Source organism: Protopterus annectens, chromosome 3.part0, assembly GCF_019279795.1.
Source record: "Protopterus annectens isolate FY-2018-M chromosome 3.part0, PAN1.0, whole genome shotgun sequence".
In the NCBI taxonomy this organism is placed as follows: Eukaryota; Metazoa; Chordata; order Ceratodontiformes; family Protopteridae; genus Protopterus; species Protopterus annectens.
The window spans coordinates 1985064670-1985088525 of record NC_056731.1 but is presented as its reverse complement, the minus strand read 5'-3'; the positions used below and the strand labels follow the sequence as shown (position 1 = coordinate 1985088525).

Here is a 23856-nt window from a genome sequence, read left to right as displayed (position 1 = left end):
ATACAAATTTGAGACACCCTAAAAATGAAGGTTCAGCTCTTTGTGGATGACATTGTGATAATTTTAAATGACAATGATGACTCTTTAACAGCCCTATTGAAATTAATTGATCTCTTTCAGAGCCTTTTTGGTCTTAAATTCAATGAAAGTAAAACAAAATTGCTGCTTATAAATTCTGTTAAGAAGGATCAAAATTAGATTTTTTTCAACATATAGCTGCTGACAACAAAATCAAATATCTAGGGTTATACTAACTAAAGATATAAGTAAAATACTTCCACCAATTATAACAATATCTTAATTCATATGAACAGTATTATACAAAAATTGAATAAACTCTTCATTACTGTGGAAGATAGATGATATATAATTAAAATTATTATATTTCCAAATTTATATTTTATACAGGCCTTCTCTAGCCCCCAAACAATATACCTAACAAACCCAGAGTACCTATTGTTTATTTATTATTTATTTATTTTTATTATTTATTGACATTTATTGACTGGGAAAGTCCACTGGGTCAGACACCCATTTTCACTGGAAGCCCAGGGATAAAAGCTCCATAGGTAATCCAGTATTGTACAGAACAAATACAAAGTGAAAGTTATATACACACACACACACACATATATATATATATATATATATATATATATATATATATATATATATATATATATATATATATGCATTAGTATAGGGTGGGGAGTAATGGTATATAGTCAATACATAATTATCAGACTGTATGGATACATAATAACATACTTTCAATCACAAGAAATTTATCACTTAAATGACTGGAGGTGGGGGGTATAAATCTTCCAGATATTGAGATGTATGCATTATAATCTATTGTAAAGACATTATTTTTATGGTTAAATATGTTTTATTCAGCTAGATGGAGACAAGTACATGAAAGCAGTTGGTTAAATTCAACTCATCTGATGTTACCGCAATACACAGAAATGTTATCTAACAATTTCCTTTTGATAGCGAAAGATTATGCAGTTAACAGCATAAATAAACATATAAGGTTAAAATTTATATCAGATATATTGAAAATATTCAACAATTATTTAAATAAAACCCTTAATAATAAAGCATGAGCATTTCTGTTATACACTATGGCTTATTCTCAGAAGAATATTAATACCTTTGATGTGACCACAACCAAAATTCTAAAAGAAAAAGATCTAATGTATAGGCAACAACTTATACAATCTGGTAAACTTCTAACAGTGGAACAAGTTAAAAAATAAATTAATTCTGGACAGCAACATGTGGCTAGTAATATAGGGTCTAATAAAATTTCTTATAAGTAGGTTACAATTAATGAGCCCACCTACTAGGCAACATACTCCTAGACTTATAGAAGATTTGATTATTCTGGTAAATCATACTATTCAAGAAAAATGCTATTTGTCAAAAATCTACAAAATAATCAAAAGTACAAAAATGCATTATAAAGAAAATTTTGGAGGCTTAGCAATGAATAATAGTTTTCCTAATGATAATGCTAAAAATTAATACTTGTTTCTTCTAAGCAAACTTCCCTATCAATACAATGAAAGTTATTTTCATGGAAATTTCTTCATGGATCTTTTATAACTCTTCATAAAATAGAGCTAATGTTTGGACAAGATATTGGATATTGGAGGTATAAAGTAAATCTAAATGCAGACAGGCAACATATGTTATTAAATTGTCATTTACTTAAAATTCTCTTGGAAAAAGTAAATTGTTTTTTGCAAACAAATTTTACTGATAAATTTCAGTTGTCTAAATGTCTAAAGGAGAACCGGACCCACAGACTCAAAAACATGTTTATTTTATCATGGTCTGGTGTTTCCTCCATGTTAACACCACTCTGGGACTAGTTACAGCTTTTTAAATATGTGTATACATAATTTCTGAGTCTGACCACATGGGGTCTGGCTTATTCAAAAAATTCTGATTGCTGAGTCTGCCTCTAGGTATACCAACATGCAGTGCTCATCTGTAAAAAGTTACATCATGCAGGCCTCTTTCTTCCCAAAGCTCCTGTCCCTGCATTGATTTTAAATGCATACAATGCTGTCTTTTGTCAGTTAGTTTTAAGTAACATTTCATGCCATTCAATGACTACTTAAAACACAAATAGTGCTAATGCCACAGAACAGACTTTCAAAGTGCTTTTTACTTCTACTTCTTTTTAGAATGGCTAAACTGCATTTTTTTTGTGAAGCCTGAATTTTACTACTTTAACTCATGTCCCATCCCCTTCACACCTAATTTCCCTAGCTGTCAAAGTTCTAAGGGTAGTTTTATTGACAGCTCACAGGAGTAGACTTGACACATGTACTGTTTCCTTGTTCTAGCCTTTACTTTCTGTATGGATAGGGGAAGGACCAGGGAGCTGTGACATCACAGCATGGGTGGGTTTTTAGGACAGTCATAGTAATGTCAGTTTGAGGAGGCAACTGGTCAGAGAACTACCTGTATTCAGTGGCATTGACAACATCAATGAATTGGAGACTGCAGCAAGGGCAGGATAAACATTTTTTGAAAGTGAAACCATGACAGTACAGTAATGTGCTGTTCTAGTGGAGAAAAACAGTCAATTTAAAATATTTTAAATGCTGTGTTGTTTATTCATATCAAAGAAGAAGCAACTGGAACAACATACTATAAAATTTATTCACAGAAGAGCAAAGCTTTCAGGTTTTAAAAAGTTTTATTTTAGCTATGCTTCAAGCATTGTAATTAAAACTTTTTTATTGTGTGTGCTTAACTGACTGATTAGTTGAATAATAATCTTAAATTTGTATTTAAATGTGGATGTAACTGATTGTTTTATCTTGCACTGAGGAAGGGTTGCTTAACCTGAAAGCTTTGCTCTTTTGTGAATAAATGTTATAGTACTTTGTTTCAGTTGCTTCTTCTTTGATATTCTTGCAATTTACTAACTGCTACTTTACCAATGTTCATATTGTTACTTTTGTTATGAGAATTGTTGTTTATTCATAGCAGGGACAATAAATAGGGAGAAAAAAGACAGAGAATGTGAGCATTTAATAATAGAATCATGTTGTTGTCCTTTAATTTTGTTTAATGCTCCTACATCACAGTGTGCTCCTAGAAAAAAAGTTTTCAAATTTTTGGACTTTCTTAGCCATTGCATGCAAGATAATTACAACAAAATGGAAAAGCAAATCATCTCCAACATTTAAAGACTACAGAAATATGGCATTGACTGTTTCTTGAATGGAACTAACAACTATTAACAGGAGAACAGAAAAACAATCACCTCTTATTACAACTTTTGGCAAAAGATTGTGGAAAATACTAGAGGGAAATAACTGACATAGTCTGTGAATATAACCTATTTTCTGACAACATAAATTGTAGTTATTAGATTATACATCCATGTAACTAGTCTGTTTTGTTGCTTTGTGATGTTCTTTTTTATGTGGCTATTTATATTCTTAACCCAAAAATTGCATGTTTATTTTACTATGTTATGGCAATTCATATTAAAAAAAAAATCAATAAAAAATATTTGGAGTAAAAGAGCATGGAAGGTATTCCTTTCTGTTATAATGTTGAAATCATCTGTAAAATAAAATACAAAATGTTTATATTTACAAAACTGTCAATTTTCTTTCTTTTTTTTTTCAGAAGGCTAGCAAAATCAACACTTCTGCTCATTCCCCTTTTTGGAGTGCATTATGTGGTGTTTGCATTTTTCTCAGAGAGTGTAGCAGTGGAGATGAGACTCTTTGTTGAGCTTGCATTGGGCTCCTTTCAGGTATGAATATAATTAATATGGTCTATGTGCATTGAGATTGACTATGCAAAAGAGGATCCTACTGACCTTATCAAACTGTAAAGTACAGTCATGTACTTCTTGACAGGGTTGGTTCATAAAAAGAATCCCTCCAGACCCATTCCAGTGTCACACTGCCTGGCTGCATCTCCCCAGTTTCCATAAATGCTGCTCAAGCATGTTACTATGCATACTATTTTCTACTTTAATTTTACTATGACTGTTTGGATTTAATGTAAAAATGTTATTTCAAATAATACCTGGTTTACATTCTATAAGTCACTCATTTTCCTGATAGATTTTTTTTTTTTTGAGAATAATTCTTTCTTTTCCTGTACCAGAATATGCAACAATGTCATCAATAAGAATATTTACATGAATGCATTTTATCCAATGTTATACATTTAACACTAATGTCAAGTCATGTGTATGTAAACCTTGTATTTGTAATTATAATCATTGTTACATGTTAAATGTGAAGCCTTTTTCCCGGGCCTCTACTGAAAAAGGATTTCTGTCCAGCTGGATTTTCCTGGTAATCAAATCTAAAGTAAAATAAAATAATATAAAATAAAATATAGCACAAAGAATATGGCCTTTTTCTAGGAAAAAAAAAACAGTCTCACACTGAAAACAGACTTAACATGAGCAACAGGAAACTTCTCTTTCCTTGAAACTCACATTCATTGAAAATGCATCTGTTTAGTGGTGGATTAAGGGAACCTTGACTGCAGGCTATTTTCCAACTCTGAGCCCTCTGCACACATTTTAGGACTAAGCATAAATACCATGCATTCTTTTATTCAGCTTCCTGATTGCATTAAATTATATTAAAATACCAACGAAGAACTCAGCAGTGGTAGAAGATGAAAACACCAAACAGAAAATATCAGAAACACTATACCATAAACACTGTTCCGACTTATCAGTTTGCATATTATTTTCTTCTTTACTTTTACAAATACCACAGAAATGCGGATTTCATTTATAAGTTTTATTTCAATGTTTACAGAAGAAACACTGACAGCTATTTACTAAACAAAACAAAACAGTCTCACATTGAAAACAGACAACAAAACTCAAACTAGTGTCTACGGGAAGGGTTCAAATTCAGAAGACAAAAGTATAAAGTATTTGCTAAGATCTGGAAACACCCCACTGGACACAAGTGTCCCTTTTCAGGAGCAGCTCAGTAGTACTGAGAGGTGAAATAAATTGGCTGAATCACATACAAGACAAATGAATGCTTAGGAGATGAAACCACATACTACAGGAAGCAGCTCTTTAACAGCTCATAGCCTTACTCATCTGCAGTAACTGCTAGCAAGCTGCTGCAGCCCAAATACACTGCATTTCATACCTGTGTGCCTGCAAAAAAATGCTAAATTAAAAATGTATTCATAGTTAAAATATTAGCAGTAAACTCAAAGATGTTATGCTGTCTAGTTTATACACAGCTAAATAATAAACACAACTGTCAATATTCAGCACAACAAGGAAGCCAACAAGGAAGCCAAACAAAGACATTGGTAATTGCCAAACCCTGAACCCCACCCAGTTCAGGTTTGTGAAAGGCAGATCATGCCTTCTGAACCTGATCGACTTCTTTGAGGCAGTCACCAAAGCCGTAGATGAGGGTAAGGTGGTTCACACAGCCTATCTTGACCTTGCCAAGGCTTTCGACACCATCCCCCCATTCTAGAATTATAGCTAAACTCACTAAACTAAGTATAAATCCCTATATCACAAGATGGGTTGCCAACTGGCTCACTGACAGAACCCACACTGTAAAAGTTGCAGACTCCAAATTTAACTTCAAACCAGTGACAAGTGGAGTACCACAGGGTTCAGTCCTGGGACCTCTCCTGTTTGCTATCTACTTCTCTGAAGTACAGACTAACACAGAATGCCTCTGGCTAATGAAGTTCACAGATGACTGCAAACTAGGAACCATAGTCGAGTCCCCAAATGATGTGGACATCTTACAGAAGGGCCTCACTGAGACAGATGCCTGGCGTCAGAGGCATGGCCTCAAGCTCAATGCCAAAAAGTGCATTGTCATCCCCTTTGGTAAAAACTCTGTCCCCATGAACTACCACATAAAGGACAGCCTACTTAACACCGGATATGTGATAAGAGACCTTGGGACCCAGGTGGACAGTAGCCTCTCCTTTGATAATCACATTGCCACAGTAGTCAGGAAATCCTTCTATGTGGCACACCTCATCACAAAAATGTTCTCATCCAGGAAAAAAGAGGTCATTGTTCCCCTCAACTCGGTGCTCATTATACCCATTATAGAGTACAATGCCCCTTTTGGAATGCACTTCACAAGACATCTGCAGCAGCTGGAAAGGCCACAGAAGTACCTCACAAAGAGGATTACTGGCCTCATACAGATGCGCTACACTGCCCGTATCAAAAACTCCAGCTTTACTCTATAGCATATCACCTTCTCCAAGGATATCTCTGCCTAACATATAAAGCTATGTTAAACCCAGAACTGTTGGACATGCTACACCTAAAGAAATCCCAATCCCTCCAAGCTACACACTCTTCTAGGGACCTAAACCTTGTCACCACAATAAACAGCACATGCTGGAGGGATAGATTCCTGTCCCAGAGACTTCCTATACTCTCGAGCAAGCTACCTATCTATGTCAAGCAAAGTTCCTCATTAGCACTCTTCAAGAAAAATCTTGATGAGTGGATGGGAAGTAGGAAATACACCCCAGAGATTACTTCTTTGGCTCTGCTCAGTAGGGGCACAGGAAATTAACTTTCTTGGGTGGCGTAAGCCAGGGAACCTTGTTGGCTAGGCTTACGTAGGCCCTTGGACCAATAGCCTAGTACCTACCTATGAACACCCAAAGAGACTGGCTCTTGAGATGATGCTCCTATTTAATGTGGTCAGATTCCTTCCCTTACACTGTAAGTAAATGAGGTAGTTACTAGGCACTCTAGGAGACTATTGAAGAGTCTAGCCCAAATTTCTAGTTGCCCTGCAGAACTATCTAGTTAAGTGACTTGCTTAAGAACAGGGCATACATATGAGGCAAAAATCAGAGATGTTCTGCAAAACTGGAGACAGATATGACTGGAGTACTCTAAATTACTTAAAATGGAGTAGCAGGTTTTGCATCAACATTAATTTTATGTTTTCTCTAATTTATCCTATGTTACCTGGGTTGGTCCCACTAGGCTAGTGACCTCTTTTCAGGGGAGACCTGAGGTGGTATTTATACTGCTGGGAAAAGTTTAGCAGGGAATCGGGGAACTTCTCCTATTCTTCTCAGTAGGTACTGTGGATCTTTTACATTCACCTGCACTACTATCAAGTCAAGCTGACAAGATGCATCTTTAGCATCTCATCCAAAGGACAACAAAGTCAAGAATGCAGCACCCTCTTAGACTTTGCTTTAGTAGCAGCAATTACTGTACCTGGTATGGGAATAGAACCCACAGCCTACTGCATCAAAGGCCAGTGTTCTACTTGCTGCACCACTGACCCTGACCTGCAAAACTATGAAACTATGTCTGACATTAATAAGAGTATAATCCCCGGTGATTTACAGAAAAGGATTATGGCTCTTACCTTTCAATAGTAAAGTTTCAGGGTTTGACTCTGAGCAAAATCCCTTAACTAGACAGTGCCCACTGACCAGGGCACCTCACACACACACACACACACACACACACACACACACACACACACACGCACACACGCACACGCACACGCACACGCACACGCACACACACACACACGCACACACGCACACACACGCACACACACACACACACACACACACACACACACACACACACACACACACACACACACACACACACACACACACACACCTTGATACTGTGCATATACTGGGGTACAAGATGCTTCCAAGTGTTTCTGTCCTGAACTGAATGTCCATATCTTGCTACTGCCCTACATCCATGCTGGGGTCAGAAGACTTTATTCATATTACACACAAACAAAGAAAAATAGTGCATGTGCATATGTCAGACAAAGCAGTGCTTGAAATCGCTCACTTGAAGTTCTTAAAATCAAGTTGGTGCTGTTAAATCTTATTGTCCTACTGCTGATACCTTATAGGTAGGGGAGGTTACTCATCTCAAACACATCAGTGCTTGAAATCACTCAAAATCCTGGAAATCTTAAAGTTCCACAAGTAGATATCTCTGGATGTACATATGCTGTACATCACACTGAGTTTTCTTGTACTAAGGAGTATTTTAAAGCTACATGCAGCATAAATGGAAAAGAGCACTCTCACACTCTGTTTTTTTTTTTTAACCAGGACATGAGCCCAGACAGCATCAGGCCCTAGACAGCTGCCTAGGTCAACTTGTGCAGGCTCTGACTCTGGTTACAGTTAATTGGAAGGGCCTGAAAGGAAAGAGGGTGAGGCACTCTGCATAATCTAAGTAAATTTTGCCTGTCTGTATTAGACTATTTGATTTTTTCATTAGATCACTTTATTTACATTTATGACAGCAATCAAGAAACTGTGTATATTTACAACTGCAATCTTGTGACTGCCTTATGTACAAGAAGAGACCTGCATCATTCAAAGATATGAAGAAAAAAGAAACATAAGCAGCAGTGAATAACTGCCATTTTCTGGTCTCTCACTCAATTAAAAATTATTTATCTTAAAAGTATGCCATTTAATTCAAGGTGACTATTAGGGAAACTAATCCGAGAAATGTAACCAAAAAATAAAAAAAATAAATAAAAGTTTTCTCAAGTTTGCTATCCCCAGGCCTAAGGAAACCATAGAAGATGTTTCCCCAACTACACACACACACACACACACGAACACACACACACACACACACACACACACACACACACACACACACACACACACACACACACGCACACACACACACACACACACACACACACACACACACACACACACACACACACACACGCACACACACGCACACACACGCACACACACTCACACATACACTCGCACACACACACTCAAGGACTATATTTCTCATGAAGTAGTTCCTCCAACTGCAGAATTATTGTAACTGGAGTCAAGAATCATGTGCTGGGGGGGGTGGGTGGAGCCTGAATGGCTAACTGAAAGCAGCAGTATTTTAGAGCTCCATATAATTAGTTAAATAAGACAGGAAAAAATATTTTTTTTCTTCAAAGTATAAAATCTTATAGATAAAGCTCTAACTTACATAATTAGAAACTTTGGTGAAGTTTTACAGATAATTTCCTGTCAAAAAGCTTGGAGATATATTCACTTGTTAAAATGAGCAACTCAAGGAATTCTCACCAGGATGCTGCCTTAAAGAAGAAACTACAACAAATGGCATCTACCCTGTAGGAGTTGTCTTTGAAGATGGATGATTTTAAAGAAAACCTAGAAAATCTTAAAACAAGCAGTCAAAAACAGGCTGACACCCTCAAGGAAATGCTACAACAACACCAGACAAGGATAACAGGAATAGAGATTTATCTAAATGACTTAGAAAGCAGATTTAAGGAAGAGGAAACACAGAAAGAACTGCTTCTTAAAAAAAAAACACTTGGTTGGTTACTAAAGTAGATGACTTGGAAAATAGGGAGAGGAGAAATAACATCAGGATTTTCAGATTACCTGAAAACACAGAAGGTGAGGATATTATTTCCTTTTTATCAAGCTGGATCCCTGACTTTTTAAATTTAAAAGAAAGACTTTCCTTTGGCATTGAGAGGGCACACAGAGCTCTTGGGAAACCTGCCACTAACTCTCCTCCTAGGTCAGTAATTATCAGATTTCTTTCATACTTGGACAAGGAACTGATTTTAAGATCTGCTTGGATGAAGGCACCTCTAAAATATAAACAGAGCCTGATAAGATTTGATAACGACTATTCATCTAGAATAATGGAACAATGGAAAAAAGTGTGGCCAATGATAAAGTTTCTGAAACAAAATAACATCAAGGCACAACTTGCATATCCAGCTAAGATAAGAATACTGTATGCCAACGAGATGAGGACTTTTACTGACTTAGAGGAAGCCTCTTCATTTACTAAAACTAATAATATGATTACTTTACCAGAAGATATGGATTGGATGTCACCTTCTCTTAAGAGACCAAAAGAAACAAATGTCTGGACAGATGTCAAAAAGAAGAAGCAAAATACTGATACTGTTACAGCCAAATCTCTCAAAGCATCTACTATGATATGAATTGTTTTAACATTACATTGAAGGACCAAGTTTACTGCTTGGAATTTTAAAACAAAGGTAACTAACTACTGGAATCTTTATCTATATTTTTGAAAATAGATGACACATGAGAGTTTTCACATTACCTCAGGTATGTAAAACAGGGTACTTTTCTTTCACAGAAGGAGGGTTATATAACACATAAAATATTTATACTGTAAATCAACATACATAGTATATGTGTATTTTCTCTTAATTTTCTCTTTTCTTTCTCTTCTCTCTTTTCTCATTATTATTTTAACTGCATCTTGTCTCCCTTTCTAAATTCTCTCTTATTTACTACACTAATATAGTCTATATATATTTAATAACTCACTATCTATACATAGATAAATAATAATCTAAAATAATCTAGTTTTAAGGTAGACTAATTGGAATAGTGAACTTAATTGTTATTACAATATTTATTAGATTAATGATAGTCACTATTAAGCTTATTGGGATTGGGGACATGTTCGTGATTAACTCTGAAATGTTCCATTCATGTGCATATGTCCTTTGAATTATTTCCTTTTAGTATTCACAAATATATAAAGAAAGGAGGGAAAAATGTACTGTTGGTTAAGAGAAGTGAAGCTTTCTTCACATTCTATTTGTGTTGCCATAGCAACAGTAAATGACTGCTGCAGATTCTAAGGACACTGTGAACCTGCGAAGTGCATTTAGCCTCACAGATAACAAATAATAAGACCAAGTAATGTTATTTAGTTATTAAAATGAAAAACAACCTAAGCAAGGTAAAATAAACACATAATAGGACTATTTGTAAATGTTTTATGATTTATCCTCATAGGATTACATATTCCTGGAAACACAACTGAAATGTTCCCAAACTACATGTGCACTTAAATGTAGCTGCTTGAGTAAAAACTATTACTCAGTTTAACATACTGATTTCACAAGCTGGCTGCACTGTAAAAGTTACATTTTATATGTTACTTGAAATTGTCAGTCTCTAGTACACATGAAAAGATGCATATTACTTTTTGCAACATGTTATCTTTGCAGTTACCTCACACACTGTACAAACTCACTTGGAAACTGATAGCTATTCATTTAAAATATCAGTTTAAATATTAAATGTGCCCTTGAAATGCTAGTGACATTTTGACAAAATATAATCTGAACAGTAAAATGAATGACTTGAAAGAAGTAATGCATAGGATTTCAAAGACAGTTCTTGTCACTACAGTAAAAGTAAAAATATATATTCACAAGGAAATATTGAAATGTTTTAGTCTTCTAGTTAAAATAGCTTACTGTCAACATTATGCGATATCAGAAAGTTTGAAGAGCTGGGAAATTACTATTCTTTATAATGATTATTAAACAGATGTTAGACTCTGCTTTGTTTAATGAACTTGACATATGTTTATGAGGAAAAGTGGACTCAGTTACTCACATTGGACTACACATTCCTGGAAACTCAACTGAAATGTCCCCAAATTACTTGTGAATTTAAATGAAACTGCCTGATTAATAAGCATAACTTACTTTAATAACCTGAATCCATAAGCTATCTGCTCTATATATGCTACATTATATATGTCACTTGCATATGACAGTCTCTAGAGCACACGAAAAAATACATATTATTTTTGCAACATGCCATATTTGCACTAACCATACATTCTAAACTAACTCTATTGGCAACTGACAAGTTATTTATTTGAAACATCAGTCTAAATATTAATTGTGCCCTTGAAATATTGTTGCCGTTTTGACAAAACAAAACCTGAATTGAAAAAGGAATGATTTGAAGAAGTGAAGTATTGTACAGATTTCAAAGACAGTTACTGACATTACGATATAAGTAGAAATGTATACATGCAAGGAAAATTTTGAAATGCTTTATACTTTTAGTTAAAATAGCTTATTGTTAACTTTTTGCTTTATAAGAAAATTTAGAGAGCTAGAAAATTATTTCTAATTTGTCTTTATAATGTTTACTAAAGTGATGTCAGTGACGGACTTGTTTAATGGATTGCAAGTCATGTACAAGATGGACTACTATAGCAATAACCCATGCCTGGGTGTGGGTAATGCTGGATTTACCCACAGTTGGCGTGGTTTGGTCATGAGGGTGAAGCTTTATCTTTATCTATTGGATTGGGAATGACTTTCATTCCATGTTTAATGGGAAATTCATATTTACTTGTATTTGATACTTTAGAATTAATGTTTTATGGAAGTACTTTACAAAGCCAGACCAGAATTTTACACTACTTGTATTTAATGAAGAAAGAACATTAAATTACACTCCCAAGTTTACACACGTAAAAATAACATTCAGTGTTATCAGAGAATATGGTATAACTACTATAAACAAAAAAAAAAAGAAGAAGAAAAGAGTTTCTTCCAACAATAACTTGAAATGGGTTTAACATTCTTATGATTAAATACTAATGGCTTAAATAATGCAAATAAAAGATCAAACTTACTAAAATATTTAAAACTAAATAAGGCACAAGTAGTATTTCTTCAGGAAATGTATTTTAAGACTAATGATAGTTTTATTTGGAACCCTAAGGACTATACAGTCTTAGCTCAATCCTCCTATAGAACAAAGACAAAAGGAGTATCAATTCTCTGGAAGAAAAACATAATCACTCCAAAAGTTATTTATAAATATGAAGACAAAGAAGGTCTACTAGCATTTGTTATAATTAAATTTAATAACAGAATATGGACCTTAGCTAATTTATATTGGTTCCCAGAAATTGGAGCAGGAGCGGTTAAAAACACCTAGAGTTTATTTCCAACAATTATAAAGGAAATGTTATACTGGGAGGAGACTTTAATTGTACCTTAGAAGCTTCTGAAACCACCAAGAAGTCTTTTCACATAGCAACTATTTCAAAATCCTTAAAAAGATGGATTGATTCATTTCATTTAATAGACACTTTTAAAGTAAAAAATGATAAATCCTTATTATTTTCTCATAAAGACCATAGATTTGGAACACAAACCAGAATAGACAAATTATTCGTAGTTCAAGATTTACAAACAAAAATCCTCAACTTCTCAATAGTTCCATGCCACTTCTCAAATCAGGACTCTCTGATAATGAAGCTCCAAATAGAGTTTAAACCTTTAATCCTCTCAACTAGAATTCCATCATATATCATGAAAATTAAAGAATTCAAACCCTGGATGTTGTCAGAACTACAGTTATTTCTTGAAATTAATAATACAACAGAACTCAGTAGAGTCATGGTTTGGGACTCATTAAAAGAGTATTTATTTGGTAAGACCCTTAGCTGGTACAAAAATAAAGTTAGAGAGTGGGAAACTGAATCATTAGACTTGCAAACCAGACTTTTGACAGCAAAATCTAAAAAAAAATCAGAATTGTCCAGAAGTCAAAAAAGAAATAGAGGAATTAAATAAAAAATATAATGAAATTCTAACACACAAAACTTGTCTAGCCTTGGAAAAATTAAAAATAAACTCATTAGCCACCTCCCCCAGATATCTACATAACTTATCTACAAGAATTAAAATACATTGGTAGTAAATATCATGAAAAAAAAAAAAGGGAAAGAAGTATCAGATATAGGAGACATCCTTGTAGCATTTTGGTTCCATTATATGGAACATTTCAAAAAAAGAAGATTTAGATACCAACAAAAAAACTAAGATACAAACCTTATAAATATAAAAGAAAATCCTGAAAACGTAATACTAGACCTACAAAAACCTATATCCTGCAAAGAAATTGTTGACAAGATAAAAGAAAGTAAATCTAACAAAGCTGCAGGGATAGATGGTATAATTACGGAAATTTACAAACTCTTTCCTTCAACAGTAATCTCCCTTTTTCTTGAAACTTTGCTAGAAGTCCAGTCAGAAGCAAAAATACGACCCTCATGGAAATATTCTCTCATAACACCAATTACAAAAGATAATAAACCATCAGACCTTTGCACCTCATACAGACCTATATAATTACTGAATAATGATTACAAAATATTCATGTCAATCCTAGCTAACAGAATGAAAATCCCACTTTCAAAGACAATTAATAATAATCAAACTGGATTTTTATATAACAGGCACACACATGATAATATTAAAAGTATACTTACTTTTATAGATAATGTGAATGAAAAAAGATAGAGAAACACTTTTAATCAGATTAGACACAGAAAAAGCCTTTGATTCTCTCAACTGGGAATATCTATTTAAAACTTTAGAATTATTTGAATTTCCTCCTCCCTTCATCTTATTACTAAAAACATATATATTAATAACTTAGCCTACATTAAATTAGGTCCTTTCACCTCAGAGTCTATCCATATAATGAAAGGTACTAAACAAGGATGCCCCTTTTGCTTATTTTATTTGCTTTGGCTATAGAAATACTTGCAGAAATAATACGCAATAATCCAAGAATAAAAGGAATAGAAGTCTTTGACCAGTACATATCTAAAATAATGATTTTTGCTGATGATATTTTATTAACCCTATCAAACTCCAGAGAGTCATTAGGAGAGCTAGAAGAAGTAATGGAGAAATTTTATAGGATTTCAGGTCTACACTTTTTTGTTGTTTTTCTTTTGGCTTTTCCCAGTTAGGGGTTGCCACGGTGGAACTCTGGTCCACTAATGATTGGCAGTAAATTTTTATGGTGCCGAGATGCCAGCCCAAAGCTCAACCTTCAACGAAAGATGCCCATTCACGCATGTCTTTCGAACGCCACTTGACCATGGGGAGGACATGCAGACTCCACACAAAAGGAGCTCCAGCTGAGAATCGAATGGGTGAACCACTTGCTGTGAGGCAACAACGCTACCGCTGCACCACCGTGGCTTCAGGTCTACACTTTAATAGATCAAAATCAAAATTTCTATTTTTAAATAAAAAAAAGAACTATAAGTTACAGATAAATCCATCATAGGAAAACAAGAACTTACGCAAAATTATTTAGGAATAGTGTTATGCAAAAATATAAACAAAACAATATTAATAAATTATAAAAACATTATTGAAGCAATAAAAAAATATATAGAAAAGTGTAACAAAATTATATTAACTTTTGAAGACAGATTGCAATTAATAAAAATTGTCTTATTGCCAAAAATACTATATGTAGCATTAGCAATACAGTTAATTCCTGAAAGATGCCTTGTTAAAGAAATAAACTCATGTTTAATAAAATTGTTATGGTATCCCAAAAAGAATAGAGTAGCTCTAACTCATCACATTAGACCCTGGAAACAAGGAGGATTAAACTTCCCAGAAATAGAAACATATATAAAAGCATCTGTGCTTAAAACTACAATAGACTGGATAAACCCAAATTATTTTGCCAACTGGAAAGAATTAAAAACGGCCATATTAACAAATGGATTTAATCTGTTAAATTTTTTTTTAATAGTAGACAAATCAAACAAACCCTGGTACATACTATGCATAAGTATATAATATAATATAACAAAACCTTCTAAAACAACACTGATTAATCATTACATCAATTCCTTTAGGAAACTTATCAATGCAAACATAAATCTACAACTTTGGTTTGACTTTTTAACCCCATTTACCATCAATAAGAACTTTCATCACAAAAATATATAGGGAAACAATAACCTCCTGGGAACAAATTGGATTCTTATGCTGGTTTCAATGTGTAAATAAATTAATTGTTTTAGATATACATATGATAAAAACTGGTTACAATATTCCAACACAGGACTGGTTAACCTTACAAAGCATTCTAATGTGCACTCAAGATTTATGCAGATTAATTAATAATTCCTAATTTAAAGAAATTCCAAATCTAATAAGTTTTCTGTATGAATTTATGTATAATAGTTGTGAAAAGAAAAATTTCATTTCAAATCTATATAAAGAGTTACTAACATATAAAACAATTCCCAAACCATCATACTGACAGTTCTTAACAAAAGGTCAGTCATTGCAGTTAACAGAAGAAATTAAAACTAACATCTTACTATCAGTTAATTACACCTCTAACATGCAGTACTGGAAAATATTAATACTTACATTGAGCATTTTTAACACCAGATAGAATTAAAAAGATCAGTACTACTACAAATGTTTTTTGCTGGAGGTGTGAAAAGTCAAATAACACAGACTGGATTCATATTTTTTTATGAATGTAATAAAATTAAATCATATTGGAATGGAATCAATCATTGTTTACAAGCTTTATTTAGTGAATCCTTTATCTTAACTAAAGTATTGATAATACTAAATGTAAATTAAGGTCCCTACCTGAATAAGACAAATATGTATTGTTATGGACAATACTTGCTATATCTAGGGAATGCATAACCAGAAGTTGGAATTCAAATACACCCCAACCTTGGAAGAATTCTACACTTTACTGAAGACAACTGCATCGATGGAAATAAAAATCAAATAACTACGAATCTATCCCAGGCCATTGGTAAATAATCCTTGGAAAAAAGTTATATCTTTGTTGCACACTCTGCAATAATCAATATTATATCTCTGATAACTGATCTGTTAATTCTATATTTAATAATATACAGTGTATATAACTGAAAGTCAGGCTATTGTAAATATTGTATATAGTTGTTTAAAATTATATTTAAATATATTATGTAAATGTTATTTTAATTGAAAATAAAAAATATTGAGGAAAAAAAAGAATCATGTCCTTACCAGAAATTAGTAGACTATTTCAGTCTCAACAACCTCACACCTAAATACACAATGCCAGCAAACAGCAGAAGTAGAAATGCACTTCTGCATCAACTTTAAATAAGATAATTTAAAATGAGTTTCTAGCTTTATATAAAGAATGATACATTCAGTGCATTCTTCAATAAACTAAAAAATATGCTCCACTATCTTCTTCATAGTATGAACAATACTAGCAAAACACTTCTGTTTAGGTAAGTAGTATTAGTGTCTTTCATCAACTCACAGTTGTATTATCCATGTTGCTTTCATTTATTTTGCCTGCCTAGTGGGTGTTTCAACCACATACTGCATTTAGTGTTCAACTAGTCCAGCATGAAAAGGGTCAGCATTTCCATTTCTACAGCTCAGCCATTAAAAGGTGTTCTCTACTTTGGCATGGCTACAAACCAATGCCAGAAATCCTCTGATTATATCTCATTACATTTTTGCATATAATTGAAAGTATATACACCATGGTTCGCATTGCCCCTGGATCCTAACTGTTCTATACCTTTATTTATTTATTTATTGCACTTTAATCAATGGCAGTAAGAGTGGACCAATAAACAGCAAACTTACCTTTGGTGCTATAAGACCAGAAAGCTGTAGGTTCTATTCCCCCTTGGGTGATAGAAGGTTCTCCACTTATCTGTGTGTTGTCCTTTGGATGAGATGTTAAATTGAGGCACATCTGCTTGAGTTGATGGTAAGTCAGGTGAATATAAAGGATTCTGGACCATGAATCAAAAAAAAAATTAGGGGAAGATCCCCAGTGCCCTGTCAAAATGTCCTTTCATGTGTGAAATACTATATCAGGCACCTCTTAAAAAGAGGCCACTAACCTGGATGGACAAACAAAGGATAAATAAAATGTGATGTATCAATAGTCAGGAATTATTATTATTATTAGGAAATAGTCAGCCCAGAGGAATTATTTCCCTTATTGCCTGAGGTAAACTTTAAGCTGCTAAAGAAACTTGTCAGGATTCCCATGCTCTGCTGCAACCACAGGGTTCCATCTATCTTATCTATAGATTAATATCATACCAGTATTTTATCACAATGGTCTATCATTTTAACATGCACAAACTATGAAAGCAATTGATAGCATATGAAATTTATAATCCCCCTAACACAGACACACTCACACACACACACACACACACACACACACACACACACACACACACACGCACGCACACACACGCACACATGCGCACACACACATGCACACACATGCACACAGACACACACACACACACACACAGAAATACACGCGTGCTTTTAGATCTGTGTCCACATTCAAGAAACTTTACTTTTCATGGCCTCATGCCAACAGTGAGACACTTTTCGATCAAGATATTGAAATAATTTTATTTATTGTTTAGTCTTGGTTTATCTTTGCTTAAATGTATGCATAAAATTCACACTTTTTAAATGTTTGAGCATTTTGTCATTAAATGTTCCTATTTGCTCAGATCTCATGTTAAAAGTCAATTAATACTGTTCTTTATATTAATATAATCATTTATTTTGGATGTTATTTATATTAATAGTTATTATGCATAGGTTCATTGCTTGCTGTTTAACTGATATATTAATAGAGTCATAGACTGTTACTAGGCTAATAGCCCAGGGATCCTTTCTAAGCCATGCCAAGTTTTCCTGAACGGATAATGACATCCTGTATCCAAACAGGCCTTAAGGGCCAGGTATTTATAAGCTACCTCTGTCCATAAGGAACATGGGTGCCAGGCTCTGTGTAAATTTCCTATTCCTCATCCATTGGTTTAGGTTGAACTTAAATTGGGTAATAGATAAACTCAGCTTCACATAGATGGGAAGCCTGTTTCCATAGGAGAGGCAGTCTCAGGGACACATATCTATCTCTCCAGCATATTCTGTTTAAGTTGCAGACAAAATTCAGGTCCCTAGACCTTGTATTTCTGGTAGTGTTTAACTTACAAGTATTCAGGAGATTCATTAGTGTGTCATTTGCGGATGCCTTGTAAGCCAGGCATAGATCACCCCTCAACAGTCTATAGGTGAAAGAGTAGAGGGAAAGAGTTTTAAGGCACTCTATATAAGGCAGTTTTTTTTATCCGGTGTATTCTTTTTGTAAAGAACCTCTGAGGTGGCTCTAGTTGCTGCATATGCCTGGTCAGGTACATATCAAAGGGAGCATTGTACTCAATGATTCATCTGATAAAGGCAGAGTACAATGGAATAATGACCTCTTTGGACCTAGATGTCATGCCATTACTTATAAGTTGCACAACATAAAAGGATTTTCTCACCATTATGGCCACATGATTGTCGAAGTTAAATCTGCTGTCTATTTGTGTACCCAGATCCCTGACCACTGCGCCAACTCTTGTGGTATATTACCAACATGGTAATTATCTGGGATGGTTGACTTCCCAAAGGGTACAATTATGCATTTTTAGCATTGAGTTTATAGTATTTTGATTTGTAAAAATTGTTCTCTCATGTATAGAATTTCACTGTATATAGATTTTAGCAATATTTTGTTATTAATGCTTTGTAATTCAATAATTATTTCCATGTAAGGCATTCTTTTGCACTGTGTTTTTTTTTTTTTTTTTGGAAATGGTATTTTACAGTAAAATACAAGGGTTCCTAACACAGGCAGATATTCTGGTATTTGGTGCAGGTTGATGGTCTAGAGGATATAGGAATACCATGCCATTGTGTCATTTGATGATATTTAGAAATGTATGGAGAAAAGTTAGAGAGGCAGTAACTAGAAAATATGTCAAATTGGTGTTTGCTGTGTAGATATTACCTGCTGATCTCCCAGGGTATGCTGCAGAGTTAGCCTGTGTGCTCAGGAGAGTCTCCCAGCAAAATAAACACTGTAGGTTCAACCCATAATGAATTTAAATGTTGTTGCTGTTGTTGTGTCTTTCGGCTTATCCCGGTTAGGGGTCACCACAGCGAAACTCCGGTCCGCTAATGTTTGGTAATGGATTTTTACGCACCAGGTTACCAGCCCTGATGCACAACCTTCAACGAAGGTACGCCCATTCACGCATGCCTCCACACAGAAGACGCTCTAGCTGAGAATCGAACGCAACAACGTCTTGCTGTGAGGCGACAACGCTACCGCAACACATAGTCTAAAATGCAAGTAGATTCATGTTTTCACCAGGAATAGCAGGGATCCAGGCCCCATCAAGAGTGGTAAGAAGTTGTTTAACAAATGTCTTTGTAATCAGTCTTAAGTTACACCTGTCAGGACTGGCCTTGATCTTACAATTCATATTTTGCTTCACTTCAGAACAGATCAATGAACATATTCAAAGGGCTGAACTAGAAATGCAGGCATTTTTAGATGCAAAGGTTGAAGTTAGACAGCTTTAAAATATTTTGAAAATACTCTGGATGCTTAGTGCTACCTGGCTGTATGCCTTAAATGAAAGAAGACAAGCTAACTTTTAAACTGGAAGTTAGGATATATCCCCCCTCTAATGAGATGCCTTGAGGGATATATACAGTACTATACAGCCTTTTATGAGGGAGCTTTGAGTGATGGCAGTCAAGGTAGGAAGTTTTATGAGACAGCAGTGTGTTCATGTCCTCTCTTCGCATCAAGTGAGAGTATTTCTTTATTAGGTAACACTGGAGTATGTCTCGTTTAGAAATAAGACACTAGGCTGTAAAGCCTTTGGCTTAAGCATTATGAATCAGCCAGTGACCAGCTATTCCCTGAGATATACTAGCATAAATGAAGCTGCTGTCTCTGAATTGAAATGAGGCTGTGGCCTCTAAGATTCTGAAAGTGGAAAAGGACCCAGAACTCCTATTTTTCTGCCATCTGGTTTCAGCTTTAGTAATTACAAATCATTTGGATCAGTTCTTGCTAAAAGAAGTCTACTTTTAATGCGGAAATTGATACTGGACAATGTGTCTTACTATACGGGAAATAAGAATTTATTACCGTTACAAAGACAGTTCTGTTGTCATTGTTGTTGTTGTTTGTTATGCAGGGTTCCCAGGCCAATGGTTTATATATGATAACAATTATTTTGGATGTTGAAAGACCGTCAGTAGAGTTCATATTAACTTTTTTTTTATTTTTTTTCTTTTGGGGAATTTAGTGTCTCTGAAGATCTAATTATACTGTTAATGAATCTGTTTGAAGGATCTTTAGCTGTAGTCATAGTCCACACACTCCTTCAGACTTCTTTGGGAAGTGATGTGACACCAGGCATGAGGGTCCACTACTTTGATATTGCTGCACTATACTTAAAACCCATTATGAGATTTAGCCGACCTTTTATGTTAAAAGTTTATACTAGATGATTTGTTCCCAGGAAAATCTTCATATTTATTTCTCTCTCAGACCCAGAACATGACATTGAGAGGATTTTATTATGTAGGCTAAGTTTGCAAGGATTTCTGCATATAGGCATGGTCAAGTATTTGCACTACCTAAAAGAAAGTGTCCCATGCATTCAGTATGATGACTCTAATGTCTTGTGGTCTTGTTACCTGCCACTGTTCTGAAGGTAACACGGATAGCTTATGCTATGGTTTTATGAAATTGTACAACTTGTTTGTCGACAGAAAGCTCCCCTTCTGCAGTTGTCTCCGAATATTTTGTAATTTAAATGCAAATTTGCCTGTAGCCCTATATAGTTTCCAGGCTATGCTTTTTAAGCCCTCTTGAGAGCTTTTAAAAAGTCTCAAATGCTTAGTATTGTCACTTATTTTAGAAAGTGAGGGCATAGTATAAGATGACCTTGTAAACAGTGATTGGATGATTACAGACACCTGACACTGGTCAGTGTTTTGAGACAGTTCATTTCAGATCACAGTACCTGTTGGGGACTATTCTTAAGGACAACAATTGAGTCTGTAATTAATGGGGTAGGATCTCTGCAACCAATCGCCTTTTTCTTTTACAAAGTATGAAGGATAAGATGTTCTGTCATCAAGCACGGTACATCCTACCTGAACGACATTTCTGCTACTTGTTTATTTAAGGAGATGGTTGATTTGTGAGCCCTTCTGGTTCATGGGTTCATAGGTTCATAGGTTGGTACTAGGCTATCAGCCCTAGGGCCTATACAAGCCTAGCCATAACAATTCCCTGGCTATTTCTTCCCACACTATTTACTTCCCTGGACCCCTGTCTAGCAGGGCGACTGACGTGATCCCCAGGATGAATTTCCTTTCTCCCATCCAATCGTCAAGGTTCCTTTTGAAGAGGACCAAAGAGGCACACTGCTTGACATATATGGGCAATCTATTCCAGAGTTTGGGGAGTCTCTGGGTCAGGAACCTATCCCTCCAGCATGTTTTGTTTATTGTGATGACAAGGTTTAGATCCCTGGAGCGTGTGGCTCTGAGGGATTGGAATTTCTTTAAGTGTAGTATGTCCAATAGCTCTGGGTTTGACATGGCCTTGTATGTTAAGCAAAGATCGCCTCAGAGTATACGATATGCGACAGAGTATAGCTGGAGTTTTTTAAGGCAGTCAGCATAGGGCATATGCTTTAGGCCTGTGATTCTTTTAGTGAGGTATTTCTGTGGCCTTTCCAGTTGTTGCAGATGTCTTGAGAGGTACATACCAAATGGGGCATTGTATTCTATAATGGGTCTAATGAGGGATGAGTACAGTGGGACAATGACCTCCTTTTTTCTGGATGAAAAGCCCTTAGTGATGAGGTGTGCCACATAGAAGGATTTCCTGACTGTTGTGGTGATGTGGTTATCGAAGATGAGACCACTGTCCACCTGTGTCCCTAAGTCTCTTATCAAACTTTCGGTGTTTAGTGTACTGCCACCTATATGGTAATTCACAGATACATGTTTTTTCCCAAAGGGGATAACTATACATTTCTTGGCATTGAGCTTGAGCCCATGGCTCTGGCATCAAGCATCTGTTTCTGTAAGGCCCTTTTGTAGAGTATCCACATAATTTGGGGATTCAATAATGGCTACCAGTTTGCAGTCATCTGCAAACTTTGTTATCCAGAGTCCCTTAGTGTTGGCCTGTACTTCAGAGAAGTGGATGCCAAACAAGAGCGGTCCCAGGACTGAACCCTGAGGTACTCCACTTGTCACTTGTCTGGAGCTGGATTTGGAGTCGGCTACTTTTACAGTGTGGGTTCTATCAGTAAGCCAGTTAGCAACCCATTGGGTGACATAGGGATTAATGCCCAGCTTAGTAAGTTTATCTATGATTCCAGAGTGGGGGATGGTGTCAAAGGCCTTGGCAAGGTCTAGATAGGCTGTGTGGACAACCTTACCCTTGTCCATGGCTCTGGAGACTGATTCAAAGAAGTCAATCAAGTTCAGGAGACAAGATCGGCCCTTCACGAACCCAAACTGGGTGGGGTCCAGTGTTTGAAGGTTGCCAATGTCTTTGTTTATAAGTTCAATGATAATACGCTCCATGTCCTTGCAGATAAGGCTTGTCAGACTGATGGGACGGTAGTTTCCGGGATCCAAGGTGGATCCCCCCTTGTGGAGTGGGATAACTGTAGCTGTGCGACACTCAGTGGGCACGAAACCTGAGGTGAGGCTATGATTAAACATGTGAGGTCAGTGAACTCTGATATACGTATAATGAAGGTATAAAGATCCATTGAAATGCATCTACGTATCCTTATAGCATAACTGCTTAATGTCAGGTATTCTTTTGTAAATTTGTGTTGTTTTGATTCCGTACAATAAAGCTGTCGATTATTAAGAGTACAAAACACTATACTGTATTCCAGAATTGATCTGATGTATTCTTTAAATAAACTTGCTGAGATTATAACCTCCCTAAATGTAAAGTTTTTGAGAATCAAACCCATCTCTCACAAGGTCTTTTTACAGATGACTCTCACATAATTTTCAAAACAAAAAGAGGATTCAATCAGTATACAAGATCCTTATATTCACTAGCTTCCAGTAAATCAAATGTGGACCATGTAATAGATCCTCTTAATTTTTGTTTGCCACAATACGTGATATTACACTTTTTCACTTAATAAGTGACCAACTAACCCACTTACTTAAGCATAGTAAATACTTATTCATATTAGTGGAATCATCTTGATTATTAGCAAAAAAAAAAAAAAACTATTTTACAATT

General features: G+C 35.2%; 1 protein-coding gene across 1 annotated transcript in view; it reads left to right on the top strand.

Moving 5' to 3' along the window:
• Window positions 1–23856, top strand: part of LOC122797236 (vasoactive intestinal polypeptide receptor-like) — a 513255-nt gene that overhangs the window by 470351 nt on the left and 19048 nt on the right. The window contains exon 6 of the mRNA XM_044066085.1: window positions 3661–3790. Coding sequence (XP_043922020.1) covers window positions 3661–3790 — 130 coding nt within the window. The remainder of the gene's footprint in view (window positions 1–3660; window positions 3791–23856) is intronic.